Genomic DNA, 20,515 nt, shown 5'->3' with positions numbered 1-20,515 from the left:
TCCCTTGGGCTGTTGGGGGGCCTGTAGTACACCCCCAACATAGTGACTGCGCCTTTCCTGTTTCTAAGCTCCACCCAGAGTGACTCGCTACACGACTCCTCCGAATTGTCCTCCCTCTGCACCGCTGTAATATGCTCTCCAACCAATACCGCTACTCCCCCACCTCTTTTGGCCCCTCCTCTGTCTCGCCTAAAACACTTGTACCCTGGAATATTCAGCTGCCAGTCCTGTCCCTCTTTCAACCAAGTCTCTGTCACCGCAACCACATCCAAATTCCTCGTGCGCATTAAGGCCCCAAGTTCGTCTGTTTTACCTGCTACGCTCCTTGCATTGAAGTATAAGCACTCCAGACCCCCAGGCTCAGTGAGGTCGTCCTCCCCCAGAGTGCTCTTCTTCTTTGCCAGCCTTGTCCCAGCCCCAAGCTCGTCCCCAGCCACCACACTTATAGACCTAATAGTTTGATCCCCACCCCCCTGCCATACTAGTTTAAACCCCCCCGAACTGCATTAGCAAAGCTCCCAGCCAGGATATTTGTGCCCTTCCAACTTAGTTGTGACCCCTCCCTCTTGTACAGGTGCCATCCTCTCCTGAAAACCTCCCATTGGTCTATGAAAATAAAGCCCTCCCTCCTGGACCAGTCCTTTAGCCAGGCATTCATTTGAACCAACTCCCTATTCTTAGCCTCACTGGCACGAGGCATTGGGAGCAGCCCAGAGATGGCCACCCTAGTGACCCTACTTTTTAACCTATTTCCCAACTCCCTGAATTGCTCTCTTAGGACCCCCCTACTCTTCCTATCTACGTCATTTCCACCAATGTGTATAATGACATCCGTTTCTTTATCTTCCCCTTTTAAAATGCCTCCTATCCGCTCGGAGACATCCGTGACCCCAGCACCAGGTAGGCAGACTACCATCCTGGAGTCCCGTTCGCCCCCACAGAATCGCCTGTCTGTGCCTCTAACTGACGCATCCCCCACCACTATCGCTCTCCTAACCCCTCTCTTCCCTTTCCGGGCCACAGAGCCTGACTGTGTGCCAGAGACCTGGTCACTGTGTCTTACCCCTGGAGAGGCACACTCCTCCACACTATCTAAGACAATGTACCTGTTTTGGAGTGGGACAACCACAGGTGACCCTTCTTCTAACTGTCCACTCCCCTCCCCTCTCACACCTGTCACCAAGCCCTTCCTATTTTGAGACACCTCTGGAGTCCTCCCTTGTACTTTACTGTAGGGATTGTATGGTTCTAAATGTTGTTTGCACACTATCTAATACCTGGACATCCTTTCTAAAGTGTCATGCCTGGAATCGAACACAATACCTCAGCTGAGGTCTAACCTGTGTTTTACAATGGTTGAGCATAACTTGCTTGTTTTTGTACTCTCTATGGACTATTTTGAAAGTCAAGGATTCCAGATAAATTTTCAATTGCCTTCTCAACCTGTTCTGCCACCTTCAAAGATTTGTGTACATGAATTCCCTCACCCTCAACATCATCAAGTAACCCACCCTCACCCTGCCGCCTCTCCATTCCTGTATCTCCTTTAAGATTATATAATTGTTTATATTGTCTCTCCACATTCTTTCTATCAAAATCTTATCACTTCACATTCCATTACATTTCTGTGCCCTTCTGATGTTTGCTACTAGCCTTTTCACTGTTTAAGCAATTCCAAATTCTGTCTCATCTTCAGACTTTGAAATGATGCCCTGTACACCAAAGTCACAGGTTGTTAATGTATATCAAAAACAGCAGTGTTCCTAATATACATGCCCGAAAATAACCATTCACCTCTACTCTGCACTTTATATTCCTTGGTCAACTTTATATCTACATTGCGCTGTCCCTTTTATCCCCAAACTTTAACTTTGCTTACTTTAACTCTATGATATAGTTCTTCATCGAACACCTTTTGAAAATCCTTTGACACAAATATCAACTGCACTACTCTCAGCAACCCTTCCCATTATTTCATCAAATAACTCAATTATGTTACTCATACACAACTTGCATTTAACAAATCTGTGCTGACCTTCATTCATTGTCTAACACTTCTCCAAGTCCCAATTAATTAGTCTCTGGTTATTGTCTCTCAAAATTTCTTCACCACTTTTTAATAATGTTTGTTTATTCATTTATTCATGGGATGTGTAAGTCATGGACAAGACAAAAATTCATTGCTCTGGAGAAGGTGGTGATGAGGTCACCTTCTTGTATGGCTAGGGTCTGTAAGGTGAAGGTACTGTTAGGTCAGGCATAACAGAATTTTCACCTAACAACATTGAAGATATTTCCAAGTCAGAATGGTGTTTGGCATGGGGGGAAATTTAGAGGTGGTGGTGTTCTGATTGTCTGAAGCCCTTGTTCTTCTCGGTGGCAGAGTCTGCAGGTTTGGGATATACTTTCAAAGAAGCCTGGGTGAGTTTCTGCAGTCCATCTCGTAAAGGATTTGGAGACCAAATTGAATAAGGATTTAGATATCCATTCAGGTATCAGTTGAGTTTCTATGACAGTCGAAAGCTTAATGGTCACCATTGCTGATGCTAACTTTTTACTTTGATTTGTTTAATTAACTGAATTCATTGACACTAATCCATTGGTACTAAGATGACTGGCCTTTAATTATTAGGCTTATCCCTCTTCTATTGAATCAGATTGTAACATTTGCAATCCTCTGCCATCATCCCCACATATAAAGATAATTGGAAGATTGTAGTCAGAGTCTCAGCAATTTTCATCTTTTTTTGCCTTTGTAACCTGGGATGCATTCCATCTATTTTGTGTACTATCCCCTTTATTCCTCTTTTCAGACTTTCTCTAGATTTTTTTGTTTTCAGATTGATTTTCTACTGTATTTTGAACCTTATCATTGATATAATCCTCCTTTTCCTGTTTCATGTTAATTTACATATCTACTGTCATTCAGGGACCACCAGCTTTGAGTGAGTTTCCTTATTCCCTTATGAGAATATGTCTTCTTTGTGCCAGAGTGATTTTCTCTTTGAAATCTGCCCATTATTCAAATACTATTTTGCCCAGATATTTTTGATTCTAATCCAGCTGGAGATTCCTAATTAGCTCAATGATATGAGCCATTCTCCTGTTAAATATTTTTAAGTTTGATTCTCCCTTGCCCTTTCCCATAACTATTTTAAAGCTCAAGATATTATGATCACTGTTCTCCAAATGCTCCCTCATTGAAATACACGGCCCACCCCATTCCCAGAATTAGACACGGCACTGCTTCCTTCCTCATTGGATCGAAACACACTTGATCAAGTAAATTCTCCTGTACACATTTCAGGAACTCTCCCACACAACTTCGCCCAATCCCTTTACATTGTTACTATCCCAGTCTAAATTAGGTTAATTAAAGTCTCCCATTGTCACGTCTGTACAAGTCTTGCAAATTTGCTCCTCTACCTTCTTCTGAGTAAAAATTTCTTGGTCTGCTGTATACATTCAGTCGTGTAATACCTTCTTAATTCTAACCAAACAGACTCTGTCACTGACCTCTCAACTTACAAAATCCCTCCCTAGTATTGCTTTTTGATCAATTCTGCCAGCTTTTTTCCATCTCCTATCTTTTTTGGATATCTTGCAGCCAAGAATGTTACGTGCGCAGTTTTCCCCTTCTTTGATGCATGATAATGTGGCCTAGAAGAAGAAAATACAGATCCATAAGTTGTTGGTGATGGTGAAAAGTAAGCAGATGGAGCTGCTTTATATGCATTGGTGAGTCAGGGGTAGCACTTCACATTCAGAGGACAGCATGTGCCATTTATACCCTGCTGTGCAAAATCATATGTACACATTCACTCCGAATTTATGTGAATGGCAGCACACACGTATACAACATACTGATAAAAAGCTGTCTCTCAGAAAGTCGTAAGAACTCTCACAACACCAGGTTAAAGTCCAACAGGTTTATTTGGTAGCAAATCTCCACATCTCAGAAAGTCACCAGCCTTTATATGGCACTTAGTCGTTTTTCACAAATACGATGGGTTGACATGCCTAATAAGTAGAACGCAGTTGTTTTGTATAATATTTACATGTTAATGAACTATTTTATAGCATGCAGCTTATTTGTAATGTTAACAGGAAGCTTCCATTACAACTACTTTCCAATATATCTTTTCTCAAACTCAAGTTATACTTTTATTCTTCCTTCAGCTGTTGTTAGATTCTCTTGGTGGCATTCCAAAGGTCATTGAATTTTTTTGCAGACCTAATTTTGTGTCCAAAAGGTTGGAAAAGAAAGGTTTTGTCCCACCTGCAGCATCTTTCCAGAGGCACAGTTTTGAAGACACAGTGCATATCCATATAACCTTGGAATATAGTCATGTAATGTCTGTCAGTTCACGGAAATCTTTCCACAGCCACTGAGCACCATGGGATAATGTCTACCCCTCTAATGATGAGCAGAAATCACTATCTAAAGAATGGATTTTACTTTGTCTGGGCCACTTATTCTATCCCAGATTCGGAAGAAAGGCAGAATTTTGGTGTTTTCCTTTGCAATGGTAATTCCTGCTTTTCAAATATCACACCCTCATGGAGCTGCATTGATAGATGGAGCTTTCTCTTGGACAGATACTTCATATTCTATTGAGGAATTGTACTGCCCACTAGCTCTGTTCCGTGAAGTTGCGACTTGAATTAATTAAATGGCTGTTGGGCTGATGTAGAAATGAGAGACTGGCAAAGGCCAGAAATTGTGAGATTTCCATGTTAGCTTGAACTCCTGTATGGATAGATTTTGGTCCCAGCAGACAGCATGAAAAAAATTCAAGAGCAAAACTTTCTGGGTTCATTAACCCAGAGAATAAGGATTATTTGCCATGGGAAAAAATATAGGCAGAAACCTAACTGTTGTCAGTGCTTCATTTCAGACATGTTTTACAGATGTTTTTCTTTCCATTAATTTTCTCTCCTCACTGTGATACATTTCCACAGGAGTTTCAAACCGACAAGTACCTCAACAAAGGACAACTTTACACATGGGAGACTGGACAATGAGCTTTGGTTGATTGAGAAAGGCAAGAGGTGCATGTGCCCTTTCCAGCAACACTCACTGGCTAATAATTAGAAGTAAAAACAATGCTGAATCCCACCCCCTCGTGTTCTTAGCTCATGGATCCTGAGGACTGCCCAATTTAATTTTAAATAAAATGATGAACTAAAGTAGCAAATTTAAAGGATAATATCAGGCAGTCACAACAAACGGACCGTGCGATACCAATCAGTCATGCATGTGAGCCAGCAGAGATCAAGTGTTCATACTTCAAAATAAGCCAGGCGTAAACGATGTATTACATGAAGGAATTTTACTTCAATCGGCTGCTGGACTCCACTGGGATTGGAACGCTTTATCAGAACAACATCAGTAAAATTCCAAAGAGCGACAGACACAAAGAGACGGGCACAGAAACTGCTGCCAATAACTCAATGTTTCTCCAAAGAGAGCACTGTTGAAGAACAACACCTCTGCCCATTGGCAGAGTGGATTCCCTAAGCGACCAGAGCATCAACATTTTTATGATGTTAAAACCTTTGAAAAAGCTACACCTTATTAAATGAGGTATGCCTCAGCTTTCAACTGAGTACTAACCTCATAATTACTGCTGAACACACTTTTCAAGAATAATCTGAATGGAGGAAAGGGAGGTATGGGGTCAGAGAGGTTCAGGGAAGGGAAATCCAAAGTTTAGACCCTCCTTTACAATAATGGAGGCTGCAGATAGCATCATGCCATCATTACAGCACAGAAAGAGACCATTCTGCCCATTGTGTCCCTGCAAGCTTTCTGGAGAACATGTCAGTCAGTTCCATTCCCCACTCCATCACCTGATTTCTACAAATGTATTTCCCTCGAGCACACATCCAACTTCCATTTCAAATCATTGATTACCATTGCTTCTGTCATCCTTGCAGACAGAGAGTGAGATAGAGAATCTGGTGAACTGGTGCAACAACAATAATCTCTTCCTCAATGTCAACAAAATGAAGGCGATTGTCATCGACTTCAGGAAGCATAGTGGAGAAAATGTCCCTGTCTAAATCAATGAGGACAAAATAGAAATGGTTGAGAGCTTCAGGTTTTTAGGTGTCCAGATCACCAACAACCTGTCCTGGTCCCCCCCTTGCTGACACTATAGTTAAGAAAGCTCACCAACGCCTCTACTTTCTCAGAAGACTAAGGAAATTTGGCACGTCAGCTATGACTCTCACCAATGTTTACAGATGCACCATAGAAAGCATTCTTTCTGGTTGCATCGCAGCTTGGTACGGCTCCTGCTCTGCCCAAGACCACAAGAAACTACAAACGGTCGTGAACGTAGCCCAATCCATCATGCAAACCAGCCTCCCATCCATTAACTCTGTCTACACTCCCTGCTGCCATCAGACTTTTGAATGGACTTACTTTGCACGAAAGTTGATCTTTCTCTACACCCTAGCTATGACTGTAACACTACATTCTGCACTGTCTCGTTTCCTTCTCTATGAATGGTATGCTTTGTATAGCGTGCAAGAAACAATACTTAACACATGTGACAATAAATCAAATCAAATAAATCTGCTACTTCCAACAGACCTCCCCTCAATCTCCTTTCGTTCCAAGGAGAACAACCCCAGTTCCTCCAACCAAATCTTGGAGCTAAAATCTCTCATCCCGGAACCATTCTGGTAAATCTCCCCTGCACCTCCCAATGATCCGCAGATGTGTATTGGGGTTTGAGCGGCGGATAAACAGGAGGTTGGGGGAATGTTCTGGGGCTGGAGGTTAGTGTGGAGAGGGTTTTGATAACTAATGGACGTTGCTTATCCATACTGATTGTTGAGGAGTTGTGTTATTTGATTTGAGATTTAAACTCAGGTCACTGCTGTTAGACTCGCTCCCTGTGTTTTGGACGCTATCCTGGGCGTGTCTGGATTTCACATCAAGCTCTGTAATGTGCTTGTGTTGTTGCAGGTGAGTGGCAGCGCCGAGTCCTGGCTCTGATTCATTTCTTTCAGTCCCTCCCAGCAACGCGGAACTCCCTATTGAAAGGTGCGAGGAGCTGATCCTCTCACTCCCTCCATCTCTCATTTCACCATCTGCCCCCCCCCCCCCCCCCTGGGGAAGACGCCGATACAGCGACGCTCATTTCCATTCGCCCTACTCCATAAAACCAAAGCCCCCCTCCCACAAACATCCCAGAACCCGGGAACAGCAAACTCTGGGGGAACTTTTCAGCGACTCCACTTTGGGAGGATGCCTGCCTGGCTCTGAGGCTCAGCACCCTGACCGCTTGCTCCTGGATGAGCACTGGGGCTTTGGAGATGAAAACTGCCCCAGAGGAGGATTTGTTCCCCTTCACTCGGGAGCATTCTGGCGATGTGTCTGCTCTGCTGGAGCCAAGCGAGTTGCTGTCTCTCCTCAGACAGAGGGAGCAAGAGGTACATGTGGCGGCAGAGCTGGGGAAAGCTCTGCTTGCTGATAACAAGGACCTGAAGAGAGAAAACCAGAAACTCCGGGAGGAATTCACTCAGAAACTGGAGGTGAGTGGCCCGGGAAAGGGACCCAGCAGTGGCAAGTATTCTACCTATATATATATATATATATATCACTGAATCTCACTAGAATAATTCATCCTATTCTCCATATCTATTAAAACATTGGCAGGAGAAAGTGTTGTATTTACATTATGGAAGAGTTAGTTACAGCAGCACTAGTATATAAAACTCTCACCCTGCAGTCTGCTAGTGTTCTGTACAGTCAGCTATACCATTATTAAAGTCTTTCTGGATCATTGGAGGTTAATCGCTTTGCTACCAGCTTAATAATTGAGGGACTCTCTCCCTCCCCTCCGCCACAGATGGGAGATCTCTCAGTCACCTCCTTTTGGTTTGAATGTTATTTTGTTTTAACCTCCCGAGGGGATGAAGTGAATACAGAATTCAGCGGCCGGGCGAGCTGATGTGGCGATAAAAGAGGCTTGGGGTGAGTAGGTTAATTGTGTTGAGTTGTTACAGAAATCCAAAGCAGCTGCCTGAGTCCCAGTCAAGCCCAGTCAGCCTCCAAAGAGAGACCCGGCTAAACTTCAATAGTGCGCTGTATTGACAGAGAGACTGATGGTGAAAGAATGTCTGGACAGATCGAGTGGCCAAGTCCATCCCTTTCTCTGAGGCTGTTTAAGTTTATTTATTAGTGTCACAAGTAGATTTACACTGCAATGAAGTTGCTGTGAAAATCCCCTAGTCGCCACACTCTGGTGCCTGTTCCAGTACACTGAGGGAGAATTTAGCATGGCCAAGGCGCCCAACCAGCACGTCTTTTGGACTATGGGAGGAAATCGGAGCACCCGGAGGAAACCCACGCAGACACAGGGAGAACGTGCAGACTCTCACAGACTGTGACCCAAGCCGGGAATCAAACCCGGGTCCATGGTGTTGTAAGACAGCAATGCTAACCACTGTGCCGCCCTGCAAAGTCCATGAGGGGCCGAATGGCCTCCTTCTGCACCATAACCACGTCCCTTCACCTGGACAAGTATTAGGATCCCGATACCATAAATCTATCCTGCATATTTTAATCTCAGATTTCCAAACCTTTAGTTTTCACCATTTTTTGTTGGTTAGACTTATATAAGACTTGACACAAGTCTCTTTGGAGAATAGAAAGAAATATTTTCTTTGTCCCAGTGAAGGACATGGAGGTGATTCTGAAATCCAACTGGGAGCATTGAGCACTCAGCATTTGATTTGATAAAAGGTGATGAGTGTGCAGTGGAAGCATTAGCAAGAGGCTAGTTGTTTAATAGTTTATGTGCATTTTCGAAAAGTATTTTTTCCCTTACTGGATTTAGAATAGTTAACAATCAAACTAATGTCTTTAGTCAGTTCGAGTATTTTATTATTTTTTTGTAAAATCCTTGTTAGAATCAGTTCTCTGTTGATGTTTGTGGGGTATTTTGTGAGGCTATGCTCCTCCTGTAGCCCAGACTGGCACAGGCCTCACCTGCCTTGACTGGTTCAGTTAGTGCTATCTCTAACTGGGTCTCCTCACAGTTGCACTGGATTGATTACCTAATGGTCCTGCTTTGGAACAGCTAACTGCAAAATATCAGATGTATCCTGAACAACACAGCACGGGGAAGCATGCTGTAATATTACCATTCTGCTGCTTGAGTCTCTTCTGCCAGAAGATGCTTCCAAGGTCTTTGCAATTTTACCAACTACATTTAAATTCCGACAAGTGATGTTAGTGTTGAGCATTGGGCTAATTGAAAGTGATATCTAGGTTTTCTGTGCTACTAGTGTGCAGATTCATGGAAAATAATTTCACGGTGGCTATTTTATTACGAGAATTAACTTTTGTACAGATGTGACTCATTTTAATTCTTCTTCCTCTAAGTTAGAGCCAGGGAGAGGAGGTGGGCACGTATAATGGTTCAAACTGCTGCACTGTCTGTCATGTGTATAATGAGGTTGATTCACAAAGCTGGACTCAGAGTATTTCTCTTCCTGGGACATGGAATATCTTGAGAGGGAAACATTCAGACTATATCACCATACCTGAGGCATAGCTTTTTCTGGTTGGCCTGACGAGTCATGGAGAAGTGCAAGCCTGTCTGATAGAATCTGTAAGCAGCTTCAATAAATAAAAATGTATTTATTGAGCCATTTAATTACCTAACTTCCAGACATTCAAATTTAAGAACTATTTGCAGTAAAAAGGTAATCAGATCCAACAAGTCCATCCATTTTCCTAGATTTCCTCACTTCTTATCATATCCCCCCTATCCCTTCACTCCAGAAAAATAATCAATTATTAATATATTTGTATCTTTTAGTTTTGATGTCTTTTTCATATATCAGAATTTGTGACTAATTTGTCACAGAAAGAATTTGGAGGAAATGAATTACTGTTAAGTGTTTTTTTTTAAGTAAGCATGTTCACCCAAATTTTAAAACATGACACAGACATGTACTTAAGATAGCAAAGCTTTAATTTTGTTTCCCCATGAGGAGGCAAGTTATTAGCCAATGAAGGCAATTGATAAATACACACACATGCATTGTTTTGGCAAGTCTCGGGTATGTTATGGTAGTGAGGAGGGGAAGGAAAATAAAAGATGGAGACATAGCATGCCAGTGAGATCCAGCAAACATTGTAATGTCAGCTAGTGTTTAAGCTGGCAAGAACAAACTTTGGCCAGGTTCAGAAGGGGAATGAATTGTTGTATTTAAGTGAAGTTAGATGGCTTACTGATGTGGGGAAGGTTAGCATGTTTATTATTTTTGTATTATTATGCAATGACAAGTTGCACTATTTGAACCAAATGAATCTGATTATTACTGTTGTTCAATATGTTCACTTTCTATAAAATAAAGCATCTTATACTTTTGAACGTAGCATCTTCCAACTAAGTGTTCTTTTAATCCTCCCCAGAGATTGGAAAGACACATGTCGGAAAACATAAATTTAAAATTCAGACCATAAAGTGAACTATTGTTACAACCTTTGATCACAATATAATATAGTCAGATATTGGGCAATATGGACACACGTAAATTTTAAGAAGCTCAAATCAGTTACAAGAGTGACTGTTACTATTGTACACAAGAGGATATCTAAGAAAAGATCCTTGCAGAACTCTTACCCTTTAGGTAATGTATCTTCTTATTCCTAACTTGCTTATTTTCAATTGGTTTCCCCGCAATAGGAGCTCTTCCTCACAGTGAGCAACTCGCCTGGATTAGTTTCATCAGCCCATCATAGTCTGGAGAATGTCAAGAAATAATTATTGACTTCTTTCGACTTTTCCTGGAATCCCCATAGGTTTGAACCCAGCCAGTAGTCTTATTTGACATCTTAGAAAGCCAGAATACCACTAGTGCTCCAAGAATTATACTATGAGGAGAGAAAACATGAAAGAGATTTGTTTTCCCAGGAATATAGATGGGTAAGAGATTATTTGATTGTTAGGACAAATCGAGAGAAACCCTTTTCTGCTGTTGCGACAGAGGGATATAACTTTAAAAATGAGAGAACTGAGGAAATTCATCTTTTCACAAAGCATGGGGGAAGTGTGGAACTTACTTCCACTAAAAGCAGTAGATGCAAGTCCACTTATAAGTTAAAACCTGAAATCCACATTTTTTGCCAGCCAAGGTTATTAAAGGTCATGTATGGAGGCAAAGTAGGCAGATGGAGTAAAGAAACAGATCAGCTATGATTTCACTGAATTGTGGAATAGACTGGAGGCTCAATGGTTTACCCCGGTCCCCATTCTCCTAAACCGTATTATAGATTTCCCATAGTTAATCTGGTTTACAGCTTCCACACAAAAAGTCTTGGAGGTTTATCATGCACAATCTTCCTATACCAAAGCCATATTGGCTCCAACTTACTCATTTATTATTATACAGATAATCTTCAAGTTTGATCCTCATAACTGATCCATCACTTTACATAAAATTGAAGGCAGGGCTAGATGGCAACAATCTAATGAGTACTGCTGCATTACTCACACATGCAATATTGCCTGGACTTTGGGGGAATGAGTGGATGTTTTGAAAATGTGCATTATCGAATGAACCGAGTAAAAAGCCAGGGAATTTAAAAGGCATTGATTAGTTGCCAGCTGGAGTTCCACGTGCAGTTTGGCACAACGTGGAGTACAGGGCACAACGTGGAGTACAGAGCACAACCTCAAAGCTGATTCTTAGTCATGATGTGGAGATGCCGGCGTTGGACTGGGGTGAACACAGTAAGAAGTCTCACAACACCAGGTTAAAGTCCAACAGGTTTATTTGGTAGCAAATACCATAAGCTTTCGGAGCACTGCTCCTTCGTCAGATGGAGCAGTGCTCCGAAAGCTTATGGTATTTGCTACCAAATAAACCTGTTGGACTTTAACCTGGTGTTGTGAGACTTCTTACTGATTCTTAGTGCCAGAGGTTGAGTCATGAAGAAAGGCAGGGCAATTTGTTTTGTGGAGTCTGAGTGAGAGGTATCTGAGAGATGATCTTACAGGTGTATAATATGGTGAAGGGAAATCCAGAATTAAATTGCACAAATTGGACAAGGTTGACAATAAAAGGGATTTTAAAGATACAAGGAAGTTCTTCACACAAAGTACAATCACTATCCAGATACAACAGTTGGCTTTGAAATGAATAAATATAAATTGGCTACTGAAAAGGGAGGACAATCTGGTCTTTCTGGATAGATGTGTTATGATGGGTCAAATTGTTTTCCTTATCCATAATTATCTCATAATTAATATGATGTGGAGATGCCAGCATTGGACTGAGGTGGGCACAGTAAGAAGTCACCAGCAACCTGGTGTTCTGAGACAGCAATAAAAATAGAAGTTCACGTTCACAGTTTGTTCACATGATCACTTATTGTTCTGGTGAAAGTAGTTCCTAGTAACTCATGTGGATCTGATAAAATGCATTCTTTCAGTACCAATCCTTGCATTTAATATGTGATGACAGTAGTAATGTAATCTTATGTCATTTGGTTAAACATCCATATTGTGAAAATATTTCCTTCAGGAACTGGAACAGGAGAAATATGCATCACGTCTGAAACATGAGGGGAGGAAGAGCGAGTGGGAGGCTCAAGTAACAGAACTGGAAACTGATGTGCAGCGTTTACAGCTCGAGCTCCAGAAGAAGCAACAAGACCTACGGGAAGTTGAAAAGGTCAAAATAGACGTGGAATGCGATCTAAGTGAACAAAACCAGAGACTGGTGGAGCAACTGAACAAAGTAAGACTTGGGTGCATTAAACAGGAGTCCTTTAATCTTCAGGTTAATTACCTTGAATTTGAACAACTGGTTTTCCAGTGAGTTCAGCCAGTTGCTGGGCAGGGCTGTGTGGGATGTCTTGAGGAGAGGTACCTCTTCTTTGCCACTCTCTTTGTTTTTTCTTATCCTTCCTAAAACTGTGTCTATCTCTATTAGAGTGGGTGTACTGAGGCTGTAAGGTGAACATGTAAAAGTCTTTAGGCACAGAATAATCATGCAAGCCTATGACTTGCTGCCAGCAGCACTAGATGGAGTAACATGGTCAGGGTGGACTGGAAAGATCATAACTGACAGAGAACATTTATCAGAAGTATAGCCAGCTTATTGGGCAGTCAAGACTTGAGGTCTATTGTCAGATTTCTATTAAATGAACATCTGAGGAAAACAGAGACTTCACAGGTAAAGAGAATAAGCAACAAGATTCAATCTTGTAATACTGAGATCTGTTAGCCACTGAGTGAAACAATCTTGGCTTTGTTTCAAGGGTTGGGAGTAGAATGGCCAATTTTATTCATTTTGCTGTGAACTGTACTTCTAAGGAATCCTTTCGTCCAAGGGCTGAGTGAGCTCACTAAATAATCCTGCCATACTTGCGCCCTAAGCAGAGGGATTACTTAATAACCGGCCTGCATTCAGGTATTCAAGTTTCACCAGGTCTTCAAAATGTATTATTTTAATGAGTAGTGCAATAAGTGATTCTAACATAGGAACAGGCATAAATCATTCAGCCATTAGACTTGTTCCGCTACGCGTCTAATCTGCAGCTTAAATCAATTTACCAACTCTTAAACCATATCCCCTGATACCCTTACTTAATGAAAGTCTACCCATCTCCCTCCTGAAGATGTCAATTGGCCCCCAGCAACCATAATTTTTTGTGGGATATTTCCACTGGCCTTTATGTGATAAGTGTTTTCTGATAGTGGCTGCATTTAACACCAGTATTCTCAACTGGTCATTATTTGAATCCAAAATAAAGCTGATCTAATTATTGTGTTTACTAACAAAATACCTCGTGTCATTAGTGGGACTAATTGAAACAAACATTTCCTGGATTCAAAGACCATTAACTGACCAGCAGCAGTTTCCTTGAGAGCTTAAAATAACAGAATTAACAGTGCCATCTCTTCATGTTTCAGTACTTCAATGCAATTGTCTTCTTTTAAATGTTTCAGCTAACTCAAATAACCAAGTTCTTTCCATGTCTCTGTAATCGATAGACTCACAATGCCACTGTCGCCCTGTCCGGCTTCCTATCTTCATTCTCTATAAACTTCAACTCATTAAAAACTGTATTTCCTATACATTATCTTTCACCAACTCCTGATTTATCAGCGTTGTCCTACATTGGTTTCTGGTCCCTCAGCATTTGCAGCTAAAATTCTCATCTTTGTGTTTCAGTCCCTTTGTGGCCTGATCCTTCCACATCTCTGTAATGTCTTTCAGTAACGTAACCCCCCCCCCCCCCCACCCCTCCCTTCTCAACAAGATTCTGTTTCACTGAATCCCCCTGTCCCTTCACCCTATGAGTGTCCAAGCTTTCAACCATCTGGGACCATGTTTTGACTCTCCCTAAACCCATCTGCATTTGCAAGACTCTCCCTCCTTGACCAAACTTATGGTCACCTCTCTTATTATCTCCTTATTTAACTTGGCTTCATTTTTTTTTTAAACTGCTGTGGGCACCTCAGGACATTTCTTGCATTAAAAGCATTATGTAAATGCAAGTTGTTTTATACTTCAAATAGCTTGATGACTGCATTGTCCACTTTAGAAGGTGGCTCCCACTTTGAAATTTATTGGTGAACAGCAGGTAGCTCAGTGCCATTTGTTTTTCAATGCCAATGACAATAACCTATCTCTCTTCAATTCAATCAGTCTCACTTGTCCTCAAATGTCATCCTATATGTAGACTTAGAAAAATATCTTAATTGATGTGTTTGATCGAAATCATATTCTAACTGAGGAGGTAGACTTGTTCTGATGACAGACTGTAGCTAATTATTCTGTACTGGCTTTGGGATATTTTGCGCACATTTCAAGGGGCAGAGAGAGGTCCATCTAGTCAGCTACAGGAGAAGATGTGGGGTGCACATGCAGAAAAGGGTAACTGCTTCCTGTGCTTTCATGTCCAGCTTGATCCTAAACTGTCTGAATGGGTGCAATCGTGCATTGCTGGAGTAACAGGAACATAAGGAAATGAGTTTTAATTAAGTGCATTCCAGTGGAGATTCCATCATTAACTCCCATTAGGGAATGGACACTTTGAAGTGAATCATTTTGCTCTCATGCTGGCATTTTCCTGGCAGCCCTGTCTGGGTAACCAGTCTCTCACGAGTTTCTATGTTGGCTTCGCTCATGAGTTTTTATTGATGTCAAGTCCACCGTGCGTGGGTTGCACAATATGTTATTGTGCTGAAAAATCTTCAGTAACGTCATCGTGTTAAATACTTTTTGGCCTTGATTAATTCTGTGAACGTCATTGCACAAAGCTGCTAGCATTGCATTCCCCACCCAGTGCTGTAATGTAAACTGTCTTCAGGCAAGACTCTGACCTGCTTCTTTTTGTTATTTAAGTTTAAAATAGTACAGGTGTGGCTGCTGGGGCAATTTTGCGTGTTCCAAAAAATCATGCGTTTGAATAATAAAGAACCTAATGGTGACAGCAGGGACAGCAGAGTGATTAACTCTCTCACAAACAGCTGTATAATCCAGACTTTGTTTAAATTTAATTTACAATTTAGAAGAAATGCACAATTTCCTCGAGTCTCTTCACTTTTTAGTGGTTTGACACAACTGAGTGGCTTGCTGGGCCATTTATGAGTCAACCAGATAAGGATGACAGATATCTCTAAAGGGTTATTACCCTGAGTTTCTGGATTACTAGTCCAGTGACAATACCACTACACCCCTGCCTCCTTTAAATGCACTGCAGGAACTCACCAAGTCTCCTTGGACAGCATCTTCCAAATCCACAACCACTACTGTCTCGAAGGACAAGAGCAGCAAACACATGGGAACACCACCACCACCGATAAGTTCCCCTCCAAGCCACACACCATCCTGACTTGGAAATATATCACCATTGCTTCGTAGTTGTTGAATCAAAATCTTGGAACTACTTCCCTAACAGCACTGTGGGTGTACCGACATCACACGGACTGTAACAACAAGTCAAGAAGGCAGCTCACCATCTTCTCAAGGGCAATTAGGGCTGGGCAATAAATCCTGGCCTAGCCAGAAAGGGCCACATTCCATGAACGAACTAAACAAAACCCTTTTTATGCTTGAATTTAAATTTCAATTGAGCCCCTTCTGTAGAATATGAGCAAATGGAAAGTGGGATTGGCAAAAGACACAGCTGAGTGATTCAAAACCCAACATATTCAGAAACATAGGGTGGGATTTTACAGCTTTGCTCGTCCTGAAACCAAAAAATCCTGCCCAAGGTCAACGGACCTTCCCATTGTGTGCCCCTTGCCGCCCTGATTCCCGTAGCGGAAGGGGTGGTAACATTCCAGCAATTGTGTTGGGACAATGCTAACCACTGTGCCCCTGTATATGTAAATAGTGAATGTTAAAAAGTAGAATGAAAGACTTGAGGAGACATAATATGAATGGTTAATAGCTATTATACTAATAGCTAATATACATCATTATTGATGTCAGATTATATGCCTCTCGAACTCAGAAGGAGGTACCTCTGAAAGGAGTCTTGTTCTTAACTGTACATAGTTGGGGATAGTTAAGAAGTGTATATAAGTTGATGGATGTCTTATTTCCAATAGTCAAACACAGCCTGGACAATGTCTTCTATTTCTGATATTGCTTCTCACACAGGAGTAGAGTACAGGGATATAAATGAAATTGCACCACCATATAGTGCCAAAGTTACCATAGCCCATTGAAGGAGGGCAATCTGTACATGGTGCCAAAATTATCAGAGCCCATTGAATGAGAGTCCATAATCATATAATGTTGGAGTTATCAGACCCCCTTGCACTCATACTCATCTCTTTAATTTGTTGGTTGTGTACATACCAATGGTTCCCAACCTTTTATATGTCATGGCAGATGTCTCTACTGTAAAAAATGTTAAGGCATACTAACTATTTTCTCTGAACTGCCCTCTAGCAAAAATACTTATTTGGGGCGCTCTTCAGCCTCTGTTCTCACGGGCCCACTTCATTTAAGGTCTGCTTCTTGCAGCACATTCAGACTTTCTTCTTTTCTTAATCTGGTTGGTTCCTGTCTCACACCTCTATCTTCTTCCCTTACTGGGAGTTTTTTAACTTCTCCCTGTTCTCTCTCCTGGATTTTTTTTTACCTCCCTCTGTGTCTCTCGCTTCTCCCAGGGTTTTTGAGCCGTTTTTGAGTTTTTCTTGTGCAGGTGCATGGGACCTTTGTCCTCAGCTCCAAGATCCATTGGTCATGTGCATGGGCCTGACCGATGTAAAAACCTAATGTGTGCACGGACAGCTCTTTCCCAGCTGGTGCATGCACGGGAGGTCTAAGATTCATTGGGTCTTGGAGTGCCGACCATAGAGCTAAAGATGAAGTTTTAGTTTAATTACATGAATTTTGAATCTTTTTGAATTTTTTTTAGTGGCACATTTAGTGTTGGGGGTGCTGGGGGTGGTCTTCAGGGCACAGCAGTGTGTTGCGGCACACTGGTTGGGTACCACTGGCATACACCATGGCTTCCTGTAAGTAACCCTGAAGCTGAATCCAAAATAGCAGCCAGAACTGTATCTTATTTGCCAACGCCAAGTTGTGCCCAAGTATCCTTCCAATCATATTAGAATATGCTCCAACTTAAAATGGGAATAAATGGGCATAAATTAGGTAAGCAATTGGAGCCAAGGAAATACTAAATTCAATCCAATATATTTCTTCCCTTGAGGTTTAAGATTTTTTTCAACTCACTTCACAACCTACTGTTAACAATGATACTATCTGTATCGCGCAAGAAACAATACTTTTCACTGTATACTAATACATGTGACAATAAATCAAATACTGCACCCCCTGTGGGCGCTGCACCTGCTATATCCTGTATGTGAAGCAATATCAGAAATAGAAGACATTGTCCAGGCTGTGTTTAACTATTGGAAATAAGACATCCAGCAACACTTCTTAACTATCTCCAACTATGTACAGTTAAGAACAAGGCTCCTTCTGGAGGCACCTCCTTCTGAGTTCGAGAGGCATATAATCTGACATCAGTGATGATGTATATTAGCTTTTAGCATAATAGCTATTAACCATTTATACTATATGTTCCCTCAAGTCTTTCATTCTACTCGTTAACATTCACTATTTACATATACTGGGGCACAGTGGTTAGCACTGCTGCCTCACAGTGCCAGGGACCTGGGTTCAATTCCTGGCTTGGGTCACTGTCTGTGTGGAGTTTACACATTTTCCCGTGTCTGTGAGGGTCTCCTCTGGGTTCTCTGGTTTCCTCTCACTGACCAAAGATGTGTGGGTTAGTTGGATTGGCCATGCTAAATTGCCCCTTAGTGTCAGGGGGACTAGCTACAGTAAATGCGTGGGGTTATGGGGATAGGGTCTGGATGGGCGAGGGGCGGGGGGGGGGGGCGGTGGTGGTGACATGGTGGCACAGTGGTTTGCACTGCTGCCCCACAGTACCAGTGACCCGGGGTTCATTTCCCGGCTTGGGTCACTGTCTGTGCAGAATCTGTGTAGGTTTCCTCCAGGTGCCCCAGTTTCCTCCCACAGTCCGAAAGATGTGCTGGTTAGGTGCATCAGCCATGCTAAATTCTCCCTCGGTGAACCCGAACAGGCGCCAGAGAGTGGCAAATAGGAAATTTTCGCAGTAACTTCATTGCAGTATTATCATAGAATCCCAGTAAGAGTTTTAACAACACCAGGTTAAAGTCCAACAGGTTTATTTGGTAGCAAATACCATTCGCTTTCGGAGCGCTGCTCCTTCGTCAGATGGAGTGGAAATGTGCTCTCAAACAGGGCACAGAGACACAAAATCAAGTTACAGAATACTGATTAGAATGCGAATTCCTACAGCCAACCAGATCTTAAAGATACAGACAATGTGGGTGGAGGGAGCATTAAGCACAGGTTATAGAGATGTGTATTGTCTCCAGACAGGACAGCCCGCAAGTCCAGGAGGCAAGCTGTGGGGGTTACTGATAATGTGACATAAATCCAACATCCTGGTTTAGGCCGTCCTCATGTGTGCGGAACTTGGCTATCAGTTTCTGCTCAGCGACTCTGCGCTGTCGTGTGTCGTGAAGGCCGCCTTGGAGAACGCTTACCTGAAGATCACGGTAGCACAGTGGTTAGCACTGCTGCTTCACAGCTCCAGGGACCTGGGTTCGATTCCCGGCTTGGGTCACTGTCTGTGTGGAGTTTGCACATTCTTCCTGTGTCTGCGTGAGTTTCCTCCGGGTGCTCCGGTTTCCTTCCACAGTCCAAAGATGTGCGGGTTAGGTTAATTGGCCATGCTAAATTGCCCCTTAGTGTCCCGGGATGCGTAGGTTAGAGGGATTAGCGGGTAAAATATGTAGGGATCTGGGGATAGGGCCTGGGTGGGATCGTGGTCGGTGCAGACCCGATGGGCCGAATGGCCTCTTTCTGCACTGTAGGGTTTCTATGATTTCTATGATCAGAGGCTGAAGATCAGAGGCAGTCACGGGCATTCAGCCTCTGATCTTCAGGTAAGTGTTCTCCAAGGCGGCCTTCACGACACACAACAGCGCAGAGTCGGTGAGCAGAAACTGATAGCCAAGTTCCGCACACATGAGGACGGCCTAAACCGGGATGTTGGATTTATGTCACATTATCAGTAACCCACACAGCTTGCCTCCTGGACTTGCAGGCTGTCCTGTCTGGAGACAATACACATCTCTATAACCTGTGCTTAATGTTCCCTCCACCCACATTGTCTGTATCTTTAAGATCTGGTTGGTTGTAGGGATTCGCATTCTAATCAGTATTCTGTAAATTGATTTTGTGTCTCTGTGCCCTGTTTGAGAGCACATTTCCACTCCATCTGACGAAGGAGCAGCGCTCCGAAAGCTAATGGTATTTGCTACCAAATAAACCTGTTGGACTTTAACTTGGTGTTGTTAAAACTCTTACTGTGTTCACCCCAGTCCAACGCCGGCATCTCCACATCATCATAGAATCATGAAGTGCAGAAGGAGGCCATTCAGCCCATCAAGTCTGCACCAACAATCCCACCCAGGCCCTATCCCCATAACCCAGCATTTATCCTAGCTAGCCCCCCTGACACCAAGGGGCAATTTAGCATACCCAATGCACCTAACTCGCACATTTTTGGACTGTGGGAGGAAACCCACACAGACATGGGGAGAATGTGTAAACTCCTCACAGATAGTGACCCAAGCTGGGATTTGAACCCGGGACCCTAACCACTGTGTCATCATGCCGCCCTACCACTGTGTCATCATGCCGCCCTATATTAATTTAAGCCTATTTGTGACGATAATAAATTAACTTAAAACTTGAGCCAGTGGCGTCAAGCTCCAACTGTTCTTGACACTCTTTAAGGATGTGTAGGATGTATGTCCTCCCTTGTTTTTCCTGAAGCACATGAATCAGTAGACAGAGATTCCAGTTTCTTGGGTACAGTATAAAGGTGATGAACAGACGTTCTCTGTTTCTTCTTCTTATTTGTGGCTATGTTACTGACTCCCCCTTT

At 42.5% G+C, this 20,515-nt stretch overlaps 1 protein-coding gene across 1 annotated transcript in view; it reads left to right on the top strand.

Moving 5' to 3' along the window:
• The first annotated feature begins 7,069 nt into the window (after positions 1–7,069).
• The window catches only part of LOC144501924 (BICD family-like cargo adapter 1), a 35,687-nt gene continuing 22,241 nt past the window's right edge, over positions 7,070–20,515 (top strand). Inside the window, exons 1-2 of the mRNA XM_078225958.1 lie at positions 7,070–7,548; positions 12,556–12,771. Coding sequence (XP_078082084.1) covers positions 7,309–7,548; positions 12,556–12,771 — 456 coding nt within the window. The 5' untranslated portion in view covers positions 7,070–7,308. The remainder of the gene's footprint in view (positions 7,549–12,555; positions 12,772–20,515) is intronic.

Source organism: Mustelus asterias, chromosome 12 (assembly GCF_964213995.1).
Source record: "Mustelus asterias chromosome 12, sMusAst1.hap1.1, whole genome shotgun sequence".
NCBI classification, from domain to species: Eukaryota; Metazoa; Chordata; class Chondrichthyes; order Carcharhiniformes; family Triakidae; genus Mustelus; species Mustelus asterias.
Note: the sequence above shows the minus strand (reverse complement) of the source record. Positions and strands in the feature narration are given on the sequence as shown.